Here is a 16,057-nt window from a genome sequence, read left to right as displayed (position 1 = left end):
CGATTTAATCTTTATTAAGAATTCATTAAGTTCTCAGCAAGCTTGTCTAATGGAGCTTGACCAGGTGAAATGCTAATGCCTACATTATATTTAAATTAATTTTCAGAAACGTTCATTTCCCTGAGTTGTTCCCTGCACATCACTCTCCTGGGTGCCCACGGCTGCGCGGCTCTCTCCAGATGCCTGCTGCCGTGCTCATAGCAACACCGCTGTCCCCACCCCATCCTCCGCACAGTTCACTGGAGTTTCCACACTGACGGATGCCTCCCGGTTTCCGACACTATGAGCCCTTTCACCATAGCAGCCTTCTCGGCATTTTCAAGTCAGATACAAAGCTGCAAGCCTAGCATGCATTACTTTAAGACTGTTTCATGGAAAATAAATACATATGCATATCTATAAAAAAATAAAATACATATATATATATATATAAAAAACACGGGGTATATTTCAGTCCTCAGTATACTGATCTAGTCCAGCAAACAGGTTATTATCTTGATGCAATTTGCTTCAAAAAACAAGAGCTCTGCTCTTTGGAAAACAAGAGTCACTGTACACTAATTGTGTAAGCCAGCGTGGTCACCGCCCGCCCTCCCGCCTATGGGGTCTGTGTGTATGCACTGCTGCACTGCTATTGTGATACCTACAGCCTCTCCCTTCAACCAAACCCCATCGACCGCCATTCCAGCATGCTTCTGCAGAAGCAATTCCTAGAGATTAAATAATTTATTGGTGTTCATCTGCAGTACCATCTCCCCTGATCCACCTTTCGCACACAAACAAGTGCAAACCAAACCCACCCCACCGCAGCCCCAGATCAAACTGTCGGGGTGGAAAGCCCCCTTTCAAACCGTGAAAGGGGAAGCTTGGAGCCTTTACAGAAGTAGGGTACACAAATGTCAGTGGGGAAAGCCGCGGAGACCGCCGTGCACTGGAGGCGAGCCTCCTCGCAGCGAGACCTCCCAGCCCCGCAGTGCCTTGGGAAAAGCACTGCCTCGGGCGGGGATGATGGTTTAGTTCCCTGTGAACCCCCGAGGGCTGGACACAGCGGCCACAGAGTTGATACAGAAATATCCGGGTCACCCGCTAAGCCACTCCGGCCGGAGAGGAGCTGGGCTGAAGGCCCGGATCTGCCCCCGCGGCGCACGCACACTCACACGCACGTACACCCGGGGCGGCTACCGGAGTGCAGGGCAACAGATTGCCGAGCGGCGACCGGCCACTTCGGCTATTTCCGAGCCCGTTCGGCTTCTCCCCGACCGCCTCCGAGCGCTCTCCGAAGGCAGCCGAGCGCGGCGCTCGGCCGCCGCCGGGAGGAGCCGAGCGCTGCCGAAGCGGCATCGGAGCCCGCGGTTCGAGTCCCCGCTGGGCGCTGTCCACCACGCGAACCGCCTGAAAGCCGCAGCCGCGCCGGGACCTGCCCGCCGGCCGGCACAACCCCAGCTCCCGCGGCGGCCAGCTCACAGCCCGGCACCCCCGCAAAGGCACCCGCTCCCGGGACTGCGGAACGCAGACTGCAACCCCCCCCCCCCCCCGCCGCTGCCTGCACCTCATCCACACCCAGCTCTGCTGCCTCTCCCCCTCGCTAAGCAACCCCCCGTCCCCGGGGGGGCCCCTCCCAGCCACGGATCCCTCTGCAACCACTGGCATCGCAAAGCAGCAACCGCTCTGTGCCTCTCCCCCACCGAAATCCAGACCCCGGACTAGCGCCCGGGCTTGTTCCGTGATGGCGCCCGCCTCGAACCAGCCCATCATGTCTGTTTCGGTGGGAGGCCGGGGTATTTCGTTGTATTTTAATTAAAAAGGGGGGGGGGGGGAAATAACCGTGCCACGGGAGTACCTCCACCCCCTTCATTAGCCTTCCCCTGCACCTGCCTTCCTATGGGATGCAATTACTCCAGCCACGGTGACGTGTTGGAAGGGACCGAGCGGTGGGGTTTTTTCACTGCTGTTTTATTGCACAGTAACATCTAATTAAGCACAGGGAAGAGCGTGTGTGTGTAGGGGAGCCCCAACCAGAAGCAGCCCCGGGCTCTGGAAGCCACCTCGGGCACCATCAGCAGACCCGGACCAAGTTGGCAGGAGGGGTTTGAATGGAATTGGGGATGGGCGTCCAAGCTCGTCTTTCATTAATTAAAAGGAGAGACTAAAAACTCAATAAAAGGGGCTTTGAGCGATAGGGAGCCTCGACTTAAATCCGCAGAGCCGGCAGATAACACCGCGACATTAAGCTTAAGTGACAGCGGTCCGCTTCACGGGGACATCTGCGCGGCCTCGCCCCGCGGCGGGGAAGAGGGGGAAGGTGGGCTGCGAGCGGCCGCTCGCAGCCCACCTTCCCCCTCTTCCCCGCCGCGGGGCGAGGCCGCCGGGCGACACTTCAGCACCACATCGGCCCTGAACAGCAGCGGGAACGGCGGCGGCGGTGCCTGCCCCCCCGCCGTTTGCCTTCCCGCCCTCGCGGTCCCCTCAGGTAAACATGGCGCCCGCGGCCCTCACTCACCTCAGCGAGCCCCCGCCCCGTGCTCCCTCCCATTAAGGCCGATAACTCGCGTCCCCCCCCTTTACCCCCACCCCCGGGGGGTTCCCCCGCGGGACTTACTTCATTTGCTTCACGATGGTGCTTTTCCCCGATTCTCCGGCCCCTGTTGAAAGAGAGATGAGGGACGATAAGCGCGGGGGAAGGAGGCGGGTAAGGGGGACGCGGGGCAGGGAGGGGGCGACCGGGCCGCCAGCGGGTTCTCACCGAGCAGGAGGAGTTTCACGTCTTTGGCGGCGCTGATCCCGTCCTCCTTCAGGTTCTTCTCGATGGCCTTGCTCCGCTCCAAGGCGGCTCTTTCCTCGGCGCTCAGGGTACATCCCATGGCGGCGACGAAAATTAAAAAAAAAAAAAAAAAATTAAAAAAAAAAAAAGAGGGGGGGGGCGGAAAAATGCAGCCCCCGCCGCCGCCGCCTCGGCTGGCTCCCGCGGGCAGAGAGGAGGAGGCAGGGGCAAAGCCAGCCACCGGCGGGCGGGGGGGGGGATTGAAATAAAAGAATTAAAGCAGATGGCCGCGAGCCTCCGGGCAGCGCAGCGCCTCCGCGGCGGGGCTCCCGGCTCCCTCCTGCCCCTCTCCCCGCGCCCGAGCGCTCAGTGCATCCAGCGGGGCTGCTGCGGGCGCGGCGAGCTCTTCCCGGCCGGGAGGCGGAGGCGGAGGCGGGGGAGGAGAAGGAGGAGGAGGAGGAGGAAGAAGAAGAGGGTTGGCGGCGGGGGGAGGGCCCTTCCCTCTCCCGTGCTCCCGGCTGTCGCGCTCTCCCCTCCTTGGCGGGCGGCGGGTCTCTAACGGGGCGGCGGCGGCGACGGGGCGCGCTGGCAGCGCTCGGCGGAGCCGAATGGAGGGGCGGGAGCGGCGGCGAGAGGGAGGGGGCGCGCCGGGGCTCCGCGCTCCCGCCGGCCTCGCCCGCTCCCGTGACGCGGGCGGCTCGCGCATGCTCGCGGCAGCCCCGGCGCGGCCCCCGTCTCGGCCCCGGCCCCGGCCCCGGCCCCGGTCCGGCCGGGGCCGCTCGCTTCCCCACGGCCGGGCCTGGCCGCCGCGGCCCGCCCGGCGCCGCCGGAGGGGGGGGGAGGGGGGGTCCCGGCGGGGGCGCGCCTGGGCCCGCGGCCCCTCCGCGGCTTCTCCTGAGGGGAGGCGCCGCGACGGGGTCCGGCCCGGGCTGCAACGCCCTCCCCGCCGCCCGGCCGGGGGAGAGGTCGCGGCCTGGGTGCCCGTCCCCCTCGCCCCGGGTCAAGGGAGGCCGTGACCCAGGCTCCTGCGCCTTGCCCCGGGCCGCTGCCCTCACCCGGAGGGGAGAGGCCCTGGCTCGGGCTTCTGCCTCCCCCTCCCCGGCCGCTCGGGGCTGGGGTCTGCCTTGACGCGGCAGTGCAGGGCCGAGCGCCTCGGGGCGTGGGGGACGGGGAGACGGCAGCGTCCTGAAGTGGGCGTTGGGCTCCCCAAAGTCCCGGGGCTGCCGTACCCCAGCCCCACGCAGTGTGGAGGTCCCTGGCTCCCTGCATGCCGTGGGGGTCCTCCAAGGCCCCGCACTGCACTTGTATCCGCCCCACGGCACGGCGTATGTAGCCTGCAAGGAGCCCTTCTCGAGCTCCTCACAGCTAAACCGCTTCAATCAACACTTCCAATGCGAATCGTATCCATGCTTGATGCAAGGCACCGAGTTTCACCACCATTTTGGATTATGTTTTCCATCAGTGTAATTAACAGGGCTTTGGTGCGGGGTTTTTTGTGTCGCAGCGCAATCGCAGATCTCTCCTTGCCAGATGACCTGCCTTCTTGTCATAAACATTCCATGATATCTAACAATTACTTAGGAATTCTAGCGAGTGAAAACCGTGCAATTTTCCTGGCAGGTTTTGCCATTTCACAAGGTTGGAAATAGAGAAGAAAACAAATGTCAATGGGGAAAAGAAAATAAAATAAATAGGACTTTGTTTAAAATGCTTTCCTAGAGGCCCAGACAAGTCACGATATATTCAACTTTAATCCATAAGATTGATTGATATGTGACAGTCTGACTATAAAAAGATCTAGAGAGGAAAGAATGGAGTGTTGAGCGCAGCAAGCGAAAATGCATCAAACTAAAATGAACAAAATCAAGGACCGCTGCCTGATATATAGAAAGGACACCCACCACTTCAATAAACAAGTCTGCAAAGGGAGTTTTGGTTGTTAGGAAGTAGATGTGAATGGTGAGGCAGCTGATTTTGCCGCTAAAGCCCACTCCACCTCCCTGCCAGAAAGAAAATGGCTACAGGAGGCTTGACAGGAACATCTCTGTGTTGTGGGAAGGAAACGCTGGGTCCAGGCTGTGCTGGGGCTGCCTCGCAGGGGCTCGGGGAAGGCAGTGGGCTGCTGTTTGTGGTGTTGGATGTGGGTGACTGCGTGCTCACACTGTGTTGGTTTTCCACTGAGGATGTCTGTTTACTGCCTCCTCTGGGATCTTCTGCTGTCCTGAGTTCTGCAGTTTGCATATCCAGGACCCTTCCTTGAGGGGTAGAAATACAATTTCTAATAGCACTTAGAGTATTTGAAGCACGACTTCCCTGGCGCTTTCCTTCCGGGCAAACATCATCTCCTCCCAGCACTGTTTCCCATCCCACTTTCCTCTCAGAACATGTTCTTCCCATTTTCCCTCTACGCCTCTGAAATGAAGGGGAAAAACATGGCGTGTGGTTAACGAGGTGAGGAGGGGATGTGAGGCAGAAGCAGACAAAAGAAAGCAAAAGGGAACTCATAAATAAGATTAGTGTGTTCAGGGACCAGTAATATTTACTGCACATTTGTGAGCTAATAGGTAGTGTATATTTGAATTTTGGGTAATTTATTTCTGGAAGCTCAGGGGACTGAGATGGACAAGCAAGCCTACCGCATGTGTTCAGCAGGGAATAAACGGAGATGGGAGCAGTTACAAAGCGGTTCCTGCTCTTTCATATTCGCGCAAATCTCTTGTGTAAAATCAATAGGATCAGAATTTCAATCAATAAGTTTCATTTCAATGGTTCTAGCCAGAGGGCATTATGAAAAGTGCCGTATAGGAAAGGCACAATCAAGAAATCCAGAGGCAGTGTCCTCATGAGATGGCTGCATTTACTTCCCATCTTCTCCAGCAGCTTGCCAGCCTTGGAGTCATATTGGGATACCCTCCAAGGGTTTTACTAAGAGAATTAGTCTTTTGTATCAGCCTCTGGCTACTTGTTAATCTGACAAATTTGTAGCCTGCGCCTCCCACCATGGAGAAAATGATTTCTCTTCTGCTTGACCAACGCGGAGTCCACACTCAGCCCTTTGTCCCATGTACATCCTTGTCACTACACAAATATCTGCTAATTTCTTTCTTAAGGGAAGATCGGAAATGGGCAAGTCTTCTTGCTCTCTCAGCTCTCAGAAAGAGTCAGGGGAGCAGCTGTGAAATTGAGCCATTTTTGAGCCATTTTTATGCTGCTGCTAATTGAGCAGAGCTGATGGAAATGTTTCCTTTGAAATTTTCTTAGAGGGAAATTTCATTTTTTGAAAAATCTGCTTATTCATGGCAGACGAATTTCAAGGACCTGAAAAGAAAAAAGCCTGCCTCCCCCACCAAACAATCAAAACATGTACCAGCCTACTTGGCTTTTGAGATAAATATGTTGGGTTTTGTTGCTGAAAATGATGTTTCCATTTTTCAGGAGCTGACAGAAGTCCTCTTTTAATACAAAGTGGTTGCTGGCAGTAACAACTTCAGATGAAAATAGGCTTTTTTTTTTTTCTTAAATAAAACAGAACCTCTCCATAAAGGTGGGGAGGCAAATCTTTTTTCTGGCCATTCCTGCAATTAAACTATTTCATTTGAGGTGTGTAAAGAACATGCTTGTTTCTTCTTGGACTGTTATCTTTACAAACCTAAGAGTCAGCAGTGTATTTTAAACCAAAACCCTTATTCTCCTGTATCTCTGATCTGTGCCCCGGCACAAACAGGCTTCTTTCTGCAATCAGTTTTCAACCATTCTGCTAGAAAAATTAATCCGATAGTAATTTCTTTAAGAAGTGAAGGATGGTAACAGAACTGGTGGATGCCTTTGAAACAGACTGTGCCAAAGTGATGTTGCAGGACAGATGATGACTTTGTGATCTCAGGTGTCTTGTCTTCCTGCGGGTAATGGGTATCTCTAAAGATTCTCCTGGCTGCATCCAGACTGGGGAGAGATGTGCCCTCCAGCACACCTCACCATCCTGGGCTCTGACTACCCAGGTCAGGGTTTGTAGAGTGCTCTGGCTTTCTTCCTAGAATCATAAAATCATGGAATAATTTTGGCTGGAGGAGACCTTTAAAAGTCATCTAGTCCAACCCCCCTGCAATGAGCAGGGACATCTTCAACTCGATCAGGTTGCTCAGAGCCCCGTCCAACCCGACCTTGAATGTTTCCAGGGACGGGGCATCTACCACCTCTCTGGGCAACTTGTGCCAGTGTTTCACCACCCTCCTTGTAAAAAACTTCTTCCTTATATCTAGTCTAAATCTACCCTCTTTTAGTTTAAAACCATTACCCCTTGTCCTATCGCTACAAGCCCTGCTAAAAAGTCTGTCCCCATCTTTCTTATAAGCCCCCTTTAAGTATTGAAAGGCCGCAATAGGGCGTCCCCAGATCCTTCTCTTCTCCATGCTGAACAACCCGCACTCTCTCAGCCTGTCCTCCTAGGAGAGGTGTTCCATCCCTCTGATCATCTTTGTGGCCTCCTCTGGACCCACTCCAACAGGTCCATGTCCTCCTTGTGCTGAGGGCTCCAGAGCTGGATGCAGTACTGCAGGTGGGGTCTCACCAGAGCGGGTTACAGGGGCGGAATCACCTCCCTTGACCTGCTGGCCATGCTTCTTTTTATGCAGCCCAGGGTATGGTTGGCTTTCTTCCAGCCCAGGCATCTTGTTTTCTTTCACATAGAAATGTAGGAGAGGTGTGATGAGGTGGGAGGCAGGGAGCCCATCTGGGTCTCACAGTCTGGACATGGCCTCAGGGAGCATTTGCAAACCCCTGCCACCAATGCCAGCATGTGTTCTTGGATGCCACCAGTGCATGCCTCACAGCTAGCCAGGAGGTAGTAAATAAAACAGGGTGGGAAAACTATCCAGCGGGCCTCAAGAAGGATGAATCTTTGACTTAAAGTCCCACAGCTACCACAACATTCCCACCACCACAAGTGAAGTTGCAATAATGTTGGAGAGAGCATCACGTTGCATCCCATCCACGTAATTAGTTGGTATTGCTGGTTGAGCATATCCTCAGTGAACTGGTGGGTGGTATGAAGAGGGAGTGGGGCAAATCCAGGATGAGGTGACCGTAGGAGGCAAGCTGCAGTGCTTTGCAGTTTGACTTTCCCCTCCTACTTCAGGATTGTTCTGTCCAATCTATAATCTTATATTCCTTCAGTATGGTTTTAATGCACATGCTAATGGAACAGCCAACAATCCCATGGAGAGACAGCAATGCATTCTAGCAGATCTCACCATTAGAAAGTTTTCCCCGGATATTCAGCCTAGTTTTTCATTCTTTAAATTGATGTCAATTACCCCCCAGCTAAACCTAGTTATGCGGTGGAAGACAGGTTTAAAATACTGCATGATCTCACTAAATTGGAGAAATGGGCAGAAATCAATGCAATGAGAGGCAATAAGAATGCCCATAAAGGTTAAGTGGTTGATGAAGGAAGGATTAATGAAATGCACAGATACTAGGTCAAATTGCAAATATCCTTACTTCACTTTTACTCACTCCATACCCCACAAATATGTTCTACTCCAGCAAATCAAATGAGGAAGCATGTTAGAATTTGACTAGCAACTTGGAGAAGTAGAGTCCAGTATTAAGGGAAAAGAAGGTGTGCGGTGGGTTTATTGTGTGGAAAATTGGCATCAAAACAAGAATGAGATCCCTATTTAAAAAAAAAACAAACCCAAAAAACCACCAAAACCCAAACAAACAAAAAAACCCCCCTGTGGATAAGAATATGACCTGCAATATACTTGTCGTCAAGAAGTTGGACAGCCTGACCAAGTTTAGAGAAATGCTGAAAATCTTACTTTCGTTGTTAGTTTTTCATGCCTATTTGGGTGGACGATGATAACTACAGGACTTGGGATCACTGACAGCTCCTGTCTTGGAATTCGTTGAAGTTTTTGGGCTAGGGCTTATGGGGCTAGAAATGTTTGCCATCTGGAGTGACAGTGGTTAACACATTTGCATGACAGACAAGTACAATAGCTTGTCTTCAAAGTACTTGCAACTAACCTTAGAAAGTTTTTTGTTCAAGTCTCTCATGCCACAAGGGGAGAACAGAGAGAGATCGGGATGTGTTCAGGAGAAAATAACAAATGCCAGATAGAAGATCTGCCAGGGAAGCCGAGGAGAACTGCATGTACCAGGGCTGGAGGAGCTCCTGGAGCTGGTCTGTCTACCAGTCCCAGAAGACAGCAGGGTGAATGAAAGCACTGCTCAGCACTGTGGCTCACACCAACAATTTCCCAAGGATCCACATCAGTTTCTGCACAATAAAGGCTTTTTAATATAAAATTAAAGGTTTCTACTACTTATTGTGAAAATAAATTTATCATGTGGCCTGAAATAGGACATTACCTAAATCCACAGAGAGCCCTGAGTTATGGTTTGTGGAAGTGAGAAGGAACTTGTCAATAACCCTTAATGAGGTGTGAACTCCTCTCCCTTTTCTGCAGTGACTTTCAACTCCCAGCTCCAAGGAGACTTTTCAGTGCCAATGTTTTCCATTTTCTAGTGGTCCAGGGACACATGGCAGATAAAGAGAAAGGCTTGGAAGCCTAAAAAAAAAAAAAAAATCACAAGCTAAATGATTAACTATTTTGCTGCTGATCATTGAGAGGAAATCAGTACAGACTCCCTTGTGGGTATTTTCATTGTTGGTGACAGGTTTACATAAAGATGAACTATTTTCTGTCCCTCCATCCGATCCAATTTCTGCTTGTATGGTAGTGCGGATATCCATACTTTGGTGGTGATGTGAGAACATAAATGGAACAGAACTAGAAGTGGGGAAGAAGCTTACTTCTATCCACTTTCTGCAGTAAGAAACCTATAACAGCATGAATGATTCAGCAGGTGCACTAGTAACCTTGAAAAGCCAGGAAACTGAAGCTATACAATGTTGTCCTTCAGGCAAGGGTGAGATAGCGCCAAAAATGAGACAGGGTAGCTGACCTTGGCTTGGGGCTTAAGGAGGACAAGGACCCTGTCAGCCCTTTACCATTCCTATTTCTGCAATATGAAGGGTGATGATTTAGTAGGAATGAAACAGTTCCTGCCACGATCCAGGAACGCTGGTTAGAGGCATAGTCTTGATTCCTCTGTGAAGGAAAATCATTCATTGGTTGGTCTTGGTGAAACCAAGCTTAACCTTCTGCATTAAGCATGCAAACTCAAACATGCAACTGGTTGCTCAGCTACTATCATCAGGTGCAAGATTTGGATAGACAATTTAAGCAGCTCCATTTACAGCACTTCAGGAACATTCCTGTTTTTATATAAATGCTATCCAGAAACCTTGTAGCTCTCATTCACACAAGTAGTCCTGATGAGTGATCTTATTGAGGAATGCTAATTCAGTCCCTGAAAATATGAGTGTATACTCACTTCACAGGTCTCAGAAGCTAACTCCAAGTACAAATATACCATTAGTTACATACAACTCCTGCTCTTTTTCTCCACAAAAACCTTTTGGTGTTTTTTTGTATGGAATTATCACATTGTTCTTCTATTAGAAATATGTGTTAAAATATTTAAAATAAGCATCAGCTTTACCGAGTGTTATTTCAGTGTCATGCAGCGCTTCCTGATTGTAAGTACTGATGTGATTCAGGAAGGCTAGCTTTAGCTGACAAAGGCTATAATCAGTGTAGGAAAAGAGACACTCCTCCAGCAGAGGATGAATAATGGGAATCATCTCTCACCTTTGATTTTGAAGAGAGCCTGTAGAGACTGGCTGTCCTTGGCTGAAGTTAACCTTTGTGAGCATCCCTCACAATGCTCTAAGCCAAGGACTTGCTTTCACTGGGAGGGAATGGGGGAGAACAAATTCTGCACATGCAAAACAGGCAGTGTTGTTCTGAGAAGGTCATACTGGGCGAAATGACATCTCAGTCAAGGACGAAACAGTACCTGAAGCAAACTCGGTATTTGGAGTATCAGTGCACTCAGTTAATATCAAAATATTGGCTGGATGCTAAACCTGATCCAGGTTCAAAAAGCAGGAAGAAAAAATTCATGAAGAAAAGATCCATCAAAGGTTATTAAATACACAAAATTACTGCCTCTGGCTAAAGATGTCCCTGGGTGACAGGCTGTCTGGAGCTGTGAGTGCCAGGGGAGAGGGCTGCTGTACATGTGCCTTGCTTACATACCCTCCTACCACAGCCTCCATTGGCCTTGGTGAGAATCAAGGAGACTGGGCTGGGCAGCCCATCGGTCCGGCACGCAGTAGCCATCCTTACCTACTGAGTTTGACTGTGGCCAGGAAATATATCGTAAAACTTGCCAAGAGGAGTGCATTTCCCTAGAGGACTGCTCTTGGCTGTTTCTTATGGCTTCACCAGGCAGCAGCAAAACTCCCCTTGATTTCAGTAGTGTCAGAAACTTAGCATCTGGCCAGCTCAAGAGAGTTCTGCATTAATGATTAAGATGTTGAAAAATGCATCGTCACAGCATGAAGAATCCAGACTTCCGTAGTAAGTCCAGTTTATCTGAGATATATTTGACTGCTGCCTGGACCAGAAGATCCCAGGTTTGGCTGAAAATGCTTATTCTGTGGCTGAAGAATTGTTTTTCAAAGGTACTGCATGAATTCCCTGATCTCCCAACAGAACTGTGTCCAGGAACTTTGGATGGTGGGGTGGGATCTCTGGCAACCTGCATCGGTAGTTCACATGAGTATTAAGCTGGCTGCCTCTTGCTTTCTCTCTTCTTGAATTCTTTGCGGAATGTCATGTGCTTTTCTTCACTTCCTGCACTGTTGGGGACAATTACACTGAATTATTAAACACCTGCCCTATTCCACCTTTCAGCCGGAGGTGACATGACACATAGATAGTCCTATAGTTTGGGATTCATATTTGGCATGAACAGCATTGTGTAAATGTAAATATTAATAGCTTCTTGATTTTGGGGTAGACCATGTTTGGAAAAGGGTAGATGATCCCTTAGCATATACACAACAATGATGTTTCTTTCTACCCTCTCTCCTTTGCTTTGCTTGATATGAAGAACAAAACAGGTCAATGAGAGGGTTTTTTAAAGTACTGAAGTACTGAAGATAAATGTGGTAGGACTTAACCTCTGTGTGCAAAGCTGGAAGTTGTTTGGATGAAGGTATTGAGAGAAAATTCACGCTGGATATAAGTCCACTGCCTTCAACAGGCTGATACCAAGGCAGAATTAAAATGTGTTTTCTCTAAGGCAGAGACTAAGGGTCTTAGCAGCCATTTATTCTTCTTGGTAATAATCAGTGGTTTTGGAGGGTTTGGAGATTAATGTGTCAACCATAGATCTCCTCTGTCCTGGGGCAGCCCTGACCTGCATGAATTTAACACCAGAGGCATGTATATCTCAGAAGCCAGATCGTAGTTGTACCTGTACTCCTAGCAAGAGGAGGATGGTTCAGGAGGGTTCTCTGGCTGCTCAGCTCCAGAATTGTTGTCAAGCAAATAAAATGTGCCTTGCCCTCACATCAGCTATGTGTACCTTAGCATGGGATTACAAAAATCAAACCAAAGCCCAACAAGGAACGGAGGATATGTCCTGGGCAGTTTTGACATAAAAAAATTGTGAGGACCTGTAATTCCTCTATCCATTGTAGGAAATGGGTCATAAGACTGGCTGGCTCAGGAATAAATACAGTTTTAATCTCCTACCCAAGTCTATAGCAAATCATTCCCAGTGAATCCCAGCTAAATGAACAGATATAATGGCTATATTTGAGGAAAGAAAAATCTGCTTGCAAGTGTGGCTATGCTGCTGGGTAAATGGGTTGCTCTGTTCACTCTCTGACCCAGGACAAGGCTCATTCAGACAGGCAGGACCGTTCCCGTGTGCCCAGACGAGCCAGCTGACTTTGGCAATGACCCTCCAGTACATCATGGCTAGGCTGGGCAACGATGCACCTACCCCTTGATTGCACCATGCCAGGAACAGCCCTGGGAGGCCATCCTGCCCTGGGGTACTCGGTCACCTTCTTGCAGCTTCTCTGGCGAGCGAACGTATCGTTGGTTGCTGGGTGACACCAGCGCTGAACGGCAGTACAAACACATGCTTGTGTCGCTGGGCTGGTCCAGGCAGGGGCTGGCAGAGCGTAAATCTCTGCCTGTTTTTCTCTTCCCTTGTAAGAACTTCAGCCCCATGTCTTATTCTCAGATCCTGGCCTCTGCTGAGCCACAGTGAAACTGCACTGTGTTTTTCTATGGAATACAAGACAAGAAGGAAATTAAGCTGTACATTACTGCCAGGAGGGTCACAAAGAGAACCCCAAATCCTGCGTGCCATCTTAATAGGGGCTGCTCCATTCCCTAAAAATGTTCTTTACAATTTCTGTTGCAGTGCTACAGAGAAATACATGCCAGGCCCTCAAGGATTTGTTCAAGATGCAGCAATAGGAATACATCGCAGGAAATAGAACAGGGCACTGAATCCTTAAATATATACAGAGTTATCAAGTGGTATCTAAATCCCTTGGGTTACGACCATAGCAGGACATGTAGGTACCTACTGGCTCCTTCCTAAAGTCTCCGTCTGGTTCCACTACACACGTAGGAAGAAGGATGGAGTGTCTCCAAATAACTTTTGTGGTTGTACTGGGCAGATGCAAGTCTAACAAAATTCATTACTTTATAGAGAGAAGTGGAGAAGCCTTGTCTGAAGAAATCTTAATGTGTGCAAATCTCAGATGTCTGAGATCCTTCTCCAGACCATGTTTTACATTTTCTCTTTTCTTCCTGCTATGTTTTGTCTCCAGGTTTTTTCTCCTTCTCTCTTAACTGCCTTTCCTCACTTCATTCCACCCTGTTATTCCCAGGTTTGTTTTCTGGCTCAAATTCCTGCTCCCTTTTAGAGAGCATTGGGGATAGCTGAGAAGATGTCTGCGACCCACAGATAAACAATCTCCACTGCGAGTAACTATTTCAGCTCTTGCTATGCAGTGACACAGGGAGACAGTACTTCTCATCCTTTTGCAAGTCTTTCCAATGTCACTTGATGAAGACATGGGCATAAACCACACCTGTCTGTCACATCTCTGCTCCAGAAACAATCTTCAGAATGAGTAGGAACTACAATCAGAAAAATGTATTGCTGCCTGTTAAACCAAAACCCTCCTTTGGGAGCGTGTCCTTGCTACCTGGGAAGCTTTTATCTTCCAAATACCTTTAAACCCACACCTGAGCCTGAGTTTGCTTGCCTCAAGACAAAACTCAGTAGCTGTTGTCAGCAGTACCAAGGCGAGATGACGTGAGTCTGCGGGTGCTGGTGCCCTGCTCTGGTTCTGCTTGCTTTCTGCACTGCCAGGAAGCCGTCTGAAGGCGGTTAGACACGGTTTATTTGCACAAGGCTGGGTGCTGCAGGAATCACATTCACATGACTTCAGGTCAGCTTAGAGCAGGGCAAACCCTGGCAGAGAGACCCGTCCCCCCCCCATCCCGCGTTCAAGAGGGAAATTCTGGTGGAAACATCATTTATTCGGGGCAACATTGTCACACCTGGTCATGATCCCCCCAGGCACCCTCCGTGCCAGGGTAACAGCCTGAAAAGTGCCTGCCTCCTTGTGTGACGCTGAGGTGCGACCAGGTCTAGGGAGCAGCAAACCCCCACTTCAGGTTTCCTGAGAAGTCTTTCCTCTGGGACAACTTTGTGCAATGAGATGAAGAACTGCAGGTTTGTGGCCCGCTGACTGTGTTCCTGTGGCTGTGGCATTTCACGAAGGCGTAGCAGGATCTGCATTGCGAGTCCTGGGTTTCCTTGCCAGGAGATTTGCCCTGTTGACGTCCCTGTGGTGGTGGCCCTGGGTGGACACGTTGTAAGAGCGAAGCGGCTGTTTCCTACTGGCAAAGAGCAACAGAGGCAGCTCCTGTCTGTGCAGTGCCTTTGCTGATACAAACAGTTTTGCTTTTCCCCTGTGGCAGGACAATCTTACCTTGGTTTGCTTGGCTTTGTTGAGAGAAGGAAGCTGAAGGGATAGGAGTTATCTGAAACTCCCACTCATCTGCCTGGTACATTGCTTCTCTTGCAGAATATTTAGCTTTCAGGCCGTGGAGACTGCATCAAGCTTCATCAGCCGATGTTGAATGTTTTTGAAGTTTCAATTGCTTCCTTGCCTGAGATGGAGCTATCATTTTTATTGCTTTGGTTGCTTAGGCAGGGAAGGGGAAAGATGAACAAATCAGTACAGCCCTCTTGAATTAGGATTGATTTTCACGAATTCTTCTTGTTGATTTTGAAACACAATTGTTTCTAAAACATTTAATTGATTGAGTTTTTTTTCCTTCTTCTTTCTTTTCAGCAGCATTTGTCCTCAGCCATTTGCCTCTGCTGGGAGAGGAAAAAAAAAAAAGAAAAAAAGCTCTGTGTGAGATCAAGATTTCAACGCATTACACACCAAAACATTTGTTGCTATTTACTTTTAAAAGTGCCTTTCTGAGGCAGCACAGCTCGAGCTGCCATCTGTTCGGGATTACGCTTCAGAACTCCTGGTTTCTCTGCAAACCTCCTGCCCGGTGCTGCTCCGTCTGCAGAGGGAAGAGGTGCTGGGGAAGGGGCTGGCTGCAGGGGGAAGGCACCTTTACAGCTGGGTCTGCACTCCTGGCCGGGTTGTCAGGGGACCACTGAGATGGAAAAAGATTCCTGGTAGCGAAGGTGACTCCAGAGCATGTTTTCTAAGGTTCACTGAGATGTGACGTGTTTGTTAAAATACGAGAGGACCAGGTTGGGAGTGTTGCTATTCATCTCCACTATTAGGCAGACATCAGGGTGATCTGGCAGGCATGTGCTGGGACCCCTATGAAAGCCGCTGCCCAGCTCGGATCCTCAGCTGCAAGGAGTGGTGGCAAGTGTAACCATGACCTGGAGTCCATTGCTCAGGCAGGTGTGAGCATCTTCCAGGGCTGGAAATCCCTCAGGCAGCAAGTGTGTACATCGCTCGGTGAATCAACTGAGTGAGGTTTTCTTCAGGAGCAGGTGCAGGCTGGGTTTAGCTTTGTGCTTTGGGAACAAAGTGCTTTTCAGTGCAAGAAATGTGAGGTTTCATTGAGGGGTGGTCGTCTTCTCTCTTTTCCAAACTAGATTTGGGCAAAAGGTCTAAGCAAAGTCTCTGGGCTTCATTTGCCAAGGAAGAGGGTCAGCTCTTGTTGCCAGACATACAGACCCTGCTCTAAACACACAATTTTCACTGCCTCCAAGAGCCTGCGCTGGTCCCCGCGGGTGGTGGGAAGCTGGAGAATCTCGGTGACCAGCCATAAACCCACTGGAGATGCCGGCTCAGTACTC

At 50.0% G+C, this 16,057-nt stretch overlaps 1 protein-coding gene and 1 long non-coding RNA gene across 3 annotated transcripts in view; one reads left to right on the top strand and one right to left on the bottom strand.

The window, feature by feature from the left end:
• The window catches only part of GNAO1 (G protein subunit alpha o1), a 148,167-nt gene extending 144,806 nt beyond the window's left edge, over nt 1–3,361 (bottom strand). The window contains exons 1-2 of one of the 2 annotated variants that reach the window (XM_030023999.2): nt 2,744–3,361; nt 2,600–2,642 (exon numbers count right to left, since the gene is read on the bottom strand). In XM_030023999.2, coding sequence (XP_029879859.1) covers nt 2,600–2,642; nt 2,744–2,861 — 161 coding nt within the window. In that variant the 5' untranslated portion in view covers nt 2,862–3,361. The remainder of the gene's footprint in view (nt 1–2,599; nt 2,643–2,743) is intronic. The other variant, XM_030023998.1, reaches the window with a different exon arrangement.
• LOC115345393 overlaps nt 2,276–16,057 on the top strand; it is a 32,701-nt gene continuing 18,919 nt past the window's right edge. Inside the window, exon 1 of the long non-coding RNA XR_003924805.1 lies at nt 2,276–2,470. This is a non-coding gene — a long non-coding RNA (uncharacterized LOC115345393). The remainder of the gene's footprint in view (nt 2,471–16,057) is intronic.

Source organism: Aquila chrysaetos, chromosome 9, assembly GCF_900496995.4.
Source record: "Aquila chrysaetos chrysaetos chromosome 9, bAquChr1.4, whole genome shotgun sequence".
NCBI lineage: Eukaryota > Metazoa > Chordata > Aves > Accipitriformes > Accipitridae > Aquila > Aquila chrysaetos.
The sequence above is the reverse complement of the archived record's forward strand: the minus strand, read 5'-3'. Positions and strand labels throughout refer to the sequence as shown.